At 39.4% G+C, this 10422-nt stretch overlaps 1 protein-coding gene across 1 annotated transcript; it reads left to right on the plus strand.

Annotated features, from left to right (window-relative positions):
- Window positions 1-6503: 6503 nt before the first annotated feature.
- Window positions 6504-10055, plus strand: LOC121372240. Its single transcript, XM_041498531.1, has 4 exons — window positions 6504-6590; window positions 6965-7032; window positions 7814-7995; window positions 9768-10055. Exons 2-4 carry the CDS (start codon window positions 6965-6967, stop codon window positions 9929-9931), a joined length of 414 nt encoding a protein of 137 aa, XP_041354465.1. The 5' UTR covers window positions 6504-6590; the 3' UTR covers window positions 9932-10055.
- Window positions 10056-10422: the final 367 nt, after the last annotated feature.

Genomic DNA, 10422 nt, shown 5'->3' on the forward strand with positions numbered 1-10422 from the left:
TATCTGGTTATTTGTGAAGCTGGTACCGGAAATCTGGTTTCTTGTCTGTTTCTCCATCTGGGGACCTAAGTGACTATAATAAACTGGTTTATTGGCAATACATTGTGCAAGTGCAAGCGTAATTCGTGCAGGACATAATGTACAGGTGACGCTCCTTGTCCGTGATTGGCTGGATTGGACCAGTGAGGGCGCTGTAAAAGAAGGCTGATAGTTAGTAATGTCCTATCGTGGTTGATTGCCCAACGGTGGTGATTGACTGGTTGACTGACCACTAAAACACTGTTATCTACCAATTGCCAATCACGAGTTCATGGAGTTATATTTCCAAATAAACATTTTATGTATAATAATTATCATGGTAAGGAATTCTTGTTGGTACCCCTCACCGTTGACTCCCCAGCTGGGAATGCATGTTCAGGTCGAGTGCTTTAGGGTCGCTGTTCAATCCGGGGGGGGGGGGGGGGGGGCACAGGTGCGGGGTATTGTTCCAACTAAGTATAAGACCCGTTTCATCATTTCACCGTTCTCTCCCCGGGTTGGAGTGCATAGTTTGGTCGAATGCGTAAGGTCGCTCTCCCACCAAGGGAGTCACAGGTGCAACGAGTTAAAGCAGTGTCTTAATCTAACGGTTATCGTAAAATTATTCGCTACCATCCCACCGTTGATCCCCGGGTTGGAGTGCATATCTGGTCGAGTGCTTAAGGTCGCTCTTCCATCCAAGGGATGTACAGGCGGGTGGTTTTGAATGATTGCTAATTTTAATGATTAATGATTATGCTTTGCTTAGGCATTTTACTGCTTAGGTTGGAGTGCATAGGCTTGGTCGAGTGTGTAAGGTCGCTCGTCCTCCCGGGGAGTCACAGGTGCAACGAGTTAAGCAGCATACTAGTTGAGAGTATCTTAGTTATAGATCGCTACCATCTCACCGTTGGTCCCCCGGGTTGGAATGCATGGTCTGGTCGAGTGCGTAAGGTCGCTCTTCGTACAGGCGGGCGGTTTTGATCATTTTTCTAATTTTAATGATTAAAAACTATGTGTATCAGGAGCCCAGTAGGTGTGTTACGGCTTCCCGTCCTACCCGCGATCAATCGGCTGGGGGTCCGCGTCAGTTGAACGCTAGCAAGGCGGGCAGCACGTGGCACTTATAACTTTGGTTTGGTTGACTGGACGAATTGATATACATCTTTGAAAGTTTTGTGTTTGTGGAGTTTAGCTGGGTTGAGTAATACGTTAGGCGTAATTATTCTGTTATGGTTGGCTTCGGTTATTGATTCTATCATTAATTTTCTATGACTGTTGTGTTGCGTGCAATCCAGGAGATAGTGTTTCATATCTTCCCGGGTGCCACACGCACAGTCGGGTTTTTTAGTAGAGCCTATACGTAGTTTGGTGATGATTTATCCACATAAGTGTTTGAGTGTTTAGGTCTGATTGAATTAACTATTGGTTTAATGTTATAGTGTCATGTATTGGGTGTCTGATCCCAGCTTGCTTGCCATTGATTAATGTAGTGTTTTCTTGCTTTTGACATAAGTTCTGTAAATCCTAAAGGTAGTGTTGTAATTTTACTAGTGATTGATAGTGCAGTTTTGGCTCCATAGTCAGCTATTTCATTGCCAATTATACCCACGTGAGCTGGGACCCATTCGAATACTACTGTTAGATTGAGCTGGTTTAGTTCATGCAGTTTATTGTGGATAGCTGCGAGCTGGTGGATGTATTAGTTTGAAGTGATTGGATAGAGCTGAGACTGTCTGAAAAGATAACGCTTTTTGAGTATTTTTGAGTTTTAATCCAAATGAGAACTTCATGTATGGCTGTCAGGTCTGCTGTATAAACTGATAAGTTATCTGACAGCCTGGAGTATTTAACTTGTTTAGAATGTTTAGATATTTTTTCTTCAACTACTGCGAAGCCAAACTTACCGTTATCTGGATTTTTAGAGCCATCTCTATAGAGATGGATGTGGTCAGGGTAATTTTCATTAGCTGCGGCTTCGAACAGGATTTTCTTAAATGGTGGAAATGGAGTTGAATCCGTAGCTTTTTTAATTAGATATGGTGTGTGGCACTCGACTGGCTGATTGATATGGTATAGTGCCACTGGCATGTTATCTATACCTACTTATATTTCTATTTTACTAGCTTTAGTGGCGAAAGAATCATTAAGATGTTGATTGGTTTTGAATACTAGTCCTGGTTTGGCTATGATAGGAGTGAGTTCCTGCATGGGCGTACGACCCGGGGGGGGGGGGGGGGGGGGGGGGGGTGTGGGGGGCAAAACAGTGGGAAAAATTCGGGCAAATTTTATCTGGGTAAAATTTCGGGCAAATCAACCCCTCCAGCCCCCCTAAATCTAGTACCGCAGTGTCAAGTAGCCTTGTGCTTGAAACCTGTACAGCTGACGTCAAGTATTTCAACTGCCGTTTGACGTGTGAAGTACAGGTGACGTCAAGTATTTCAACTGCCGTTTGACGTATGAAGTACAGCTGACGTCAAGTATTTCAGCTGCCGTTTGACGTGTGAAGTACAGGTGACGTCAAGTATTTCAACTGCCGTTTGACGTGTGAAGTACAGCTGACGTCAAGTATTTCAACTGCCATTTGACGTGTGAAGTACAGGTGACGTCACGTATTTCAACTGCCGTTTGTCGTGTTAAGTATAGCTGACGTCAAGTATTTCAACTTCCGTTTGACGTGTGAAGTACAGCTGACGTCAAATATTTCAACTGCCGTTTGACGTGTGAAGTACAGCTGACGTCAATTATTTCAAAATACCGTTTGACGTGTGAAGTACAGCTGACGTCACGTATTTCAACTGCCATTTGACGTATGAAGTACAGGTGACGTCACATATTTTAAATCCGTTTAACGTGTGAAGTACAGGTGACGTCACGTATTTCAACTGCCGTTTGACGTGTTAAGTATAGCTGACTTCAAGTATTTCAACTTCCGTTTGACGTGTGAAGTACAGCTGACGTCAATTATTTCAAAATACCGTTTGACGTGTGAAGTACAGCTGACGTCACGTATTTCAACTGCCATTTGACGTATGAAGTACAGGTGACGTCACATATTTTAAATCCGTTTGACGTGTGAAGTACAGGTGACGTCACGTATTTCAACTGCCGTTTGACGTGTTAAGTATAGCTGACGTCAAGTATTTCAACTTCCGTTTGACGTGTGAAGTACAGCTGACGTCAAGTATTTCAACTGCCGTTTGACGTGTGAAGTACAGCTGACGTCAATTATTTCAAAATACCGTTTGACGTGTGAAGTACAGCTGACGTCACGTATTTCAACTGCCATTTGATGTATGAAGTACAGGTGACGTCACATATTTTAAATCCGTTTCACGTGTGAAGTACAGGTGACGACACATATTTCAACTGTCGTTTGTCGTGTTAAGTATAGCTGACGTCAAGTATTTCGTGTTAAGTATAGCTGTTTATTTCAACTTCCGTTTGTGTGAAGTACAGCTGAAGTATTTCAACTGACAGCATCATTTCCGTTTGACGTGTGAAGTACAGCTGACGACACATATTTCAACTGTCGTTTGTCGTGTGAAGTACGGATGACGTCACGTATTCCACTGCAGCGGGTGTCTGTCACCTGGATATTAACAGAAACACGTTTTCACACTTCGACTACACAATGTTTCATGTAGCCCACACAATTGCCCGGTGTGGAGTAGGTGTTACTCAGGAGCTATCATCACAGTAACGAATACATCCCATATCTGAAACAGCTTTCTCGCGACTATATCCATTCAAGGTTCAGGCCTGCTTGTCCTGGACACCAATTCTGACACTGCCACATTCCGGTTATATAGACGACAGATCTGGCAATTCCTTACAGATTCCATTGCACCAAATCAATTCATATTGTCAATAATGTTAACGTTTTATCAATAGAACTGACATAATGATAGTACACCAATAAAAGTGTACACTTAATCTTACCTGCAAGAAAATATAGGACTACACAGATTTGATGAATGTTTTTATTAGCAGTCCTCATATGTGCTAAAAAATCGCAGTTTATTTTTTGGTAGGTACTGGTTTGAACCTCCTGTGTATACTGCATAACAATTGTATAACAAATGAAAGTGTATTTATTTATTTATTTATTTATTGATTTATTGATTTATTGATTGATTGATTGATTTATTTATTGGCAATCATGAATAGATACTAGTATTTGCACAAATAAGCAATGTCACATATTACTACCAGTCAGAACCGAAGCTCTTTTTACTCCGTAAATATTTAAAACAATGCAACCTACAGGTTTGGTAATCCTGGCCAGGGCAAGAGAGACAAGGGATTCGATTTCTTGAGGGGAAAAAAAAGAAATGTTTTATTTAACAACGCACTCAACACATTTTATTTACGGTTATATGGCGTCAAATATATGGTTAAGGACCACACAGATAATAAGAGAGGAGACCCGCTGTCGCCACTTCATGGACTACTCTTCTCGTTTAGCAGCAAGGGATCTTTTATATGCACCATCCCACAGACAGGGTAGTACATACCACGGCCTTTGATAAACCAGTCGTGGTACACTGGCTGGAACGAGAAATAGCCCAATGGGCCCACCGACGGGGATCGATACCAGACCGACCGCACAGCGAGCGAGCGCTGTACCACTGGGCTACGTCCCGCCCCGATTTCTTGAGGGATTAAAGGGACATTCCTGAGTTTGCTGCAATTTTAAAGATGTTATCAAATAATAAAATGTTTCTACGATTAAATGTACATATTCAATATATTATCTTGTTTAGAATATTAGTGGCTGTATATTAAATGTGTTTCTGATCGTTCTAATATATGTACTAGGTTAATTTTCATTTTATTTCCTAAAATATATTTTTTCGTACGTACGAAATTATTTGAAGACAAAATCCAGTCTGGGCTTCTTACAAATATTAAGACGACGAGAAACGCATTGAATATACAGACAATGATATTCTAAACAAGAAAATATATTCAATACGTAACTTTAATCGTAGACATATTTTATTAGTCGGAAACATCTTACAATGCAGCAAACTCAGGAATGTCCCTTTAATGTTTATCGACAACTAAGCACAAAAATCCCCGCATCGGCTATTGGGTGTCAAACTAAGTTATATGATGATCAAAATCAATGTAAAATTCTAAAATTACTAACAAAAATAGTGTAGATATCAATCAAAGAATCACATTTGCGAAGGACACAAAAAGTTAAAGTTTGTTTTGTTTAACAACACCACTAGAGCTCATTGACTTATTAGAGCTATTGTATGTCAAACATTAGGTAATTTGGACATATAGTCTTAGAAAGAAACCCGCAGTAGCAAAGGATATTTTATATGCACCAACCCACAGACAAGATAGCACATGCCACGGTCTTTGATATACCAGTCTATATGTCAAAACTATCAAATGTGACAAGCAATAACCGATGATTAATAAACTAATTTTGTCTATTGGTGTCGTTAAAAAAAAAAAAACTTTAACTTTGGTGTCTAATAAGCACGTATAATGACTATTTAGACATTTAGTGAAGATTATGAAGAAAGGAACCTCGCATTTGTTTCTATCGATCATCCTTTTCCAATACATTCCTTTCTGATAGTGAACAAAATTATTTCCAAGTATCTGTTTATGGACATGTAGCACAGTGTATAGTTGTTATACTTTAAACCAAAAATTAATTAATATATTTATCAGATTTCTATTTCTTGTAATATTGATAGATCTTCTTCAAAATACGAGTTGACAGGTTCACGTTGTATGGGATGTTAAACCACACTCGGGGCAGGACTTAGATCAGACAGTTGAGTGCTCGCTTGAGGTGCGTGCGTCGCAGGATCGAACCACCTCGGTGGATCCATTCAACTGATTGGGTTTTTCTCGTTTCAACCAGTGCACCACAACTGGTAAAAGGTCGTGGTATGTATTTTCCTGTCTGTGGGAAAGTGCATATAAAAGATCCTTTGTTGCAATAAGAAAAATGTAGCGGGTTTCCTCTGATGACTACGAGTCAAAATTGATGATTAAATAATCAATGTGCTCTAGTGGTGTCGTTAAACAAAACAAACTGTTTTAAACCACACTGTTGAAGACTACAAACACACGTCACATTGAAACCACGTTGACTCCAATCCCCCCACCCCACCTATACCGCCGGTGTAACGTGGTAGTTTAACTCCCGTAGAAAACTGACCCCCGGACACTTTTCTACGGCAAAAGAATACCACGTTACACCTGCCAATACCATACACAAAAACTCTTTCTGTTTCCTTTTTTTTTCTATTTTATTTTACGTGACAGGTGTTCCAAACGGCTAAAATTCACATCTTCCTACAATGGCAAACGACTATCAGTTTCTGCATGTTGGCACCTCGTCTGTCACTGTTTAAGAAGTGTTGTTTCTCTCAACTCTACGTTTAACACCACTGACATTTCATATGTCAGCAATATTGAGTTTCGTGCAGCTGACACATGCATGCAATATATATATATATTATAAGCGCACGACTGAGTGTCACGTAACTGAATATCCAGATTCATCTAAATTACACGTGATTTTCACTCCGTACAAGGTGAGGTACTTGTTTAACAACACCACTGGAGCACATTGATTAATTAATCATTGGCTATTGGATGTCAAACATCTCACAACTCGTTGTTTAAAAACGTATTAAACTCGCTTTTGCTCGTTAGATACATTTTGAAACAACTCGATGTAAGATAAATGGACACGAATGCATTATTCTATTTCTTACATATCCTCAAAAACCAGGTATAACGCAAATTTTAACATCTTTTTTTTGGACCACTCATGTAGTATTCTCTATTTAAATATCCTAATATGTTAATGTTAAAAATATGTCAATATGTCCTACTTTTTGTGAGCAGTATACTTGCATATATACATGTACAATAATCCGAGTAGTAATATCACTGTACATTGTAGATGCTGCTGGCGTGCGTGGTTCTGGTGATGATGTTGTCGATGTCTGTAACAGAAGGGTGTACCGAAGTGTGAGTTGCTGCCAATACTATATTCAAATAGTTACTACGAATTAATACTTTGATGGGTTTAAATTTAGGCGTTTCAGCAAACGTTTAATGCGAAACCTGTTTTTTGTGTATACAATCTAGGACCTAACCTGTAGAAACAAAATCATTTCACTGAAGGTTTCTTAAGGACAAATTCAACCATTAAAAATTAATTAAAAACTAAAAGCTAAAACTAAAAAAAACCTTAACTTAACTTATCTTAACTTCTTAACTTAACTTAAATTATAATGACGATGATGGTGATGATAACGACGGCGACGATGACAACAACGATATGTATACTGTTCAAAACAAGCATTCTGCGAGTACTTCTAAAACAATACATGTCCCCTACTACTACAAGGTCTAACAACTTTTTGTATCTCCTCAAGGGCCATGAAAATCAAACTTGGTAAAGCTATACACAAAATTCAATAACGTTCCCGGTAACTACGAAGGTGCTGACGGGTTTCTTCCTGTAGTATATGTATTAGTGGTTACCATGTGAAATATTTGTTATCGTCGAATTCGAAAATGATCAATGTAAAGGTATTTAGTGTCAAACCTAGGATTATTGTTGTATTAGAGTGGGAATCTTTGCCTACCGTGTGGTAAGCAGCATTCCGTGTTTTTTCTATAGAGATATCTCTGGTTGAGAGCGATTATAACTGTCGAAATGTCCGTCTAGCTCTCGGACGGCAGAGTACTCGGGCGACATGTACACCAGAAATTAATGCTAAAAATATTTATTTTTTTGTCACAGGGGGCGGGCCTTTTATTGGTCTCGATGGGACCCGATGGGGTATTTTGATTGTTCATTGCTCTGTGGCGGAGAGGGTTTTATCAAACAGCATCGAGTGCGTGCGAGATGTCTGAGTAATGTTGGATCACCGATCGACGAGTATGAACACAGGAATATCACATGCGACAGACCACCATGTGGAGGTGAGTGACTCGACTTAAAATATAGTTCGTACAATTACCTCACTTAAGGCAACACAGCACCATTTGTCGTGTCGTTACTTGTTGCAGCAGGTTAATACATTTCGGTTTAGGAAATAGTTCCTCATAAACAAAACAATATTACAAAATTCTGATATGCTTCTTTGATGATTACACGTAGGTTGACCCCTGTAGTATTTAAACAACCCATTGGTTTGAAGTTACTTGTTATATGTAGTACTAACTGATAACAACTTTGCAAGTGGTATAGTGCCATTTGTATAACAACACGAGGCGGTGTTCAGGCATGAGGGCTTTTACCCAAAAAAGTTCGTGGTCGACCTATGTTGATTTTTTACACGGTACTTGTCAGTTGAGAGCACTCCATAAATTTAGTAGCCACATGACCCTCTCGATAGTTTTGTTTGTTTTACAGAATATATTCCGACATAGAAATTGTATTGAACTGTATGGATTAAATAATGGTGGTGTGTAACCTTAACTGGTAGTTTAGTGGTTAAGTAATAGGACAGAAGGTTGGTAGGTACCAGCTCTCACTCAGAGCCAGTTTAAAGACTCCCTGGGTAGGTCTAAGACCGCTGGACTGACTTCTCTCTGTCAACTAACCAAATAACCCATTGTCCTGGACAGACAGTCCAGATAACCGTTTTCCTTATTTTTGGCAATTTAAAATATAATTATACCGTTTCAACATGTGGTCCTTAACTTTTTTTCTTTCTTTTTTTTTGGGGGGGGGGGGGGGGGGGGGGGAAGCGGGATTTAGCTCAGTCGGTTGAGTGCTCGCTCGAGGTGCTTGCGTCGCAGGATCGAACCACCTCGGTGGATCCATTCAACTAATTTTTTTTTCTCGTTACAACCAGTGCACCACAACTGGTCAAAGACCGTGGTATGTGTTTTCCTGTCTGTGGGAAAGTGCAAATAAAAGATCCCTTGCTGCATTAGGAAAAATATAGCGGGTTTCCTCGGATGACTACGAGTCAGTATTGCCAAATGTTTGACATCCAATAGCTGATGATTAATTAATCACTGTGCTCCAGTAGTGTTGTTAAACAAAACAAACAAACAAACTTAACTTATTTTGAAGAGCAACACCCATAATTTGTAGCAAACAAGTGTTCCTGAAAGATTTTCAGTAAAAAATTCTTCATAGAATAACGCCAACAAATGACAATTCGTATAAAATTGGATTACGCGATGACGCATTATGTACTTTTTGTACAGTCGATGAGAACATTTATTCGTAAAATGTCCAAGTTTAAAACTGATAGGGAAGGACTGGGAACATTTTATTATTATTATTATTATTATTTATTTATTTTATTATTATTATTATTATTATTATTTTATTTTTTGAGGGGGTGGGGAGGGGGTGGGGGGAGGGGAGACGCAGCCCAGTAAGTAAACGCCCATTGGGCTATTTCTCTTTCCAGCCAGTGCACCACGACCGGTATATCAAAGACCGGGGTATGCGCTATACAGTATTTGGGATAGTGTATGTAACATATTCCTTGCTACTAATCATGTAGCGGGTTTCCTTTCTAAGACTATTTTTATCACTACAGGATTCTGCGTATCTTTCCACAATCGAATGATAACGTTTGGTACAGTTAAAGTTTGTTTTATTTAACGACACCACTATCATTTTAAATAGATTAATGTACTCTAGTGGTGTTGTTAAATAAAACAAACTTTAATTTTTTTCTTGTAATCTTCGCAATCATCACTTTTGCCTTTGATTTTCATTTTGGTTTCAGATTTGTGCCCACCTGGTGTGAATAAGTTTCTTCCAAATAGATGGCACTCACAACGCTTCTACCAGTGCGCCAATGAGAAAGCGTATCTTATGAGTTGCCCACGAAAGACTGTCTGGGCACAGAAGCTGCAGAGATGTGCATGGCCATGGGAAGTCCAACAATAACTCAGTGATCTTAATGATTTACCTCACGGTCGTAATATTAAGTATTTCGCTACATTTTTAAATTATAATTCTATAGGTGCCTAAATTATTCGGTAACTCTGAATACAATAATCGTTGCAGTACATTGCTTGACTTTGTTGTTTATTTTTGTTTTACGTGTATCATGGTTGTGTGATATTGTTTTTAAAATCTGATTCTTCACTTAAGTTTTTGGGGAGGAACGTAGCCCAGTGGTAAAGCGCTCGCCTGATGCGGAGTCTGTTGGGGATCGATGCCCGTCGGTGGGCTCATTAGGCTATTTCTTGTTCCAACCAGTGCACCACGACTGGCATATCAAAGTTCGTGGCATGGGGCATGTAACTGAAAGTTAATGTTTGTTTTGTTTAACAACACCACAAGAGCACTTTGATTTATTAATAATCGGTTATTGAATGTCATATACAAATACCATGCTACTAATGGAAAATTGCAGTGGAATGAATGAATGAATG

Source organism: Gigantopelta aegis, chromosome 4 (genome assembly GCF_016097555.1).
Source record: "Gigantopelta aegis isolate Gae_Host chromosome 4, Gae_host_genome, whole genome shotgun sequence".
In the NCBI taxonomy this organism is placed as follows: Eukaryota; Metazoa; Mollusca; class Gastropoda; order Neomphalida; family Peltospiridae; genus Gigantopelta; species Gigantopelta aegis.

Coding starts and splice junctions, on each gene's coding strand:
- LOC121372240 (XM_041498531.1), top strand. CDS start 6,965: ATGCTGCTGGCGTGCGTGGTTCTGGTGATGATGTTGTCGATGTCTGTA. Junction 7,033..7,813: donor ACAGAAGGGTGTACCGAAGT/GTGAGTTGCTGC, acceptor TTTTTGTCACAG/GGGGCGGGCCTTTTATTGGT. Junction 7,996..9,767: donor CGACAGACCACCATGTGGAG/GTGAGTGACTCG, acceptor TTTTGGTTTCAG/ATTTGTGCCCACCTGGTGTG.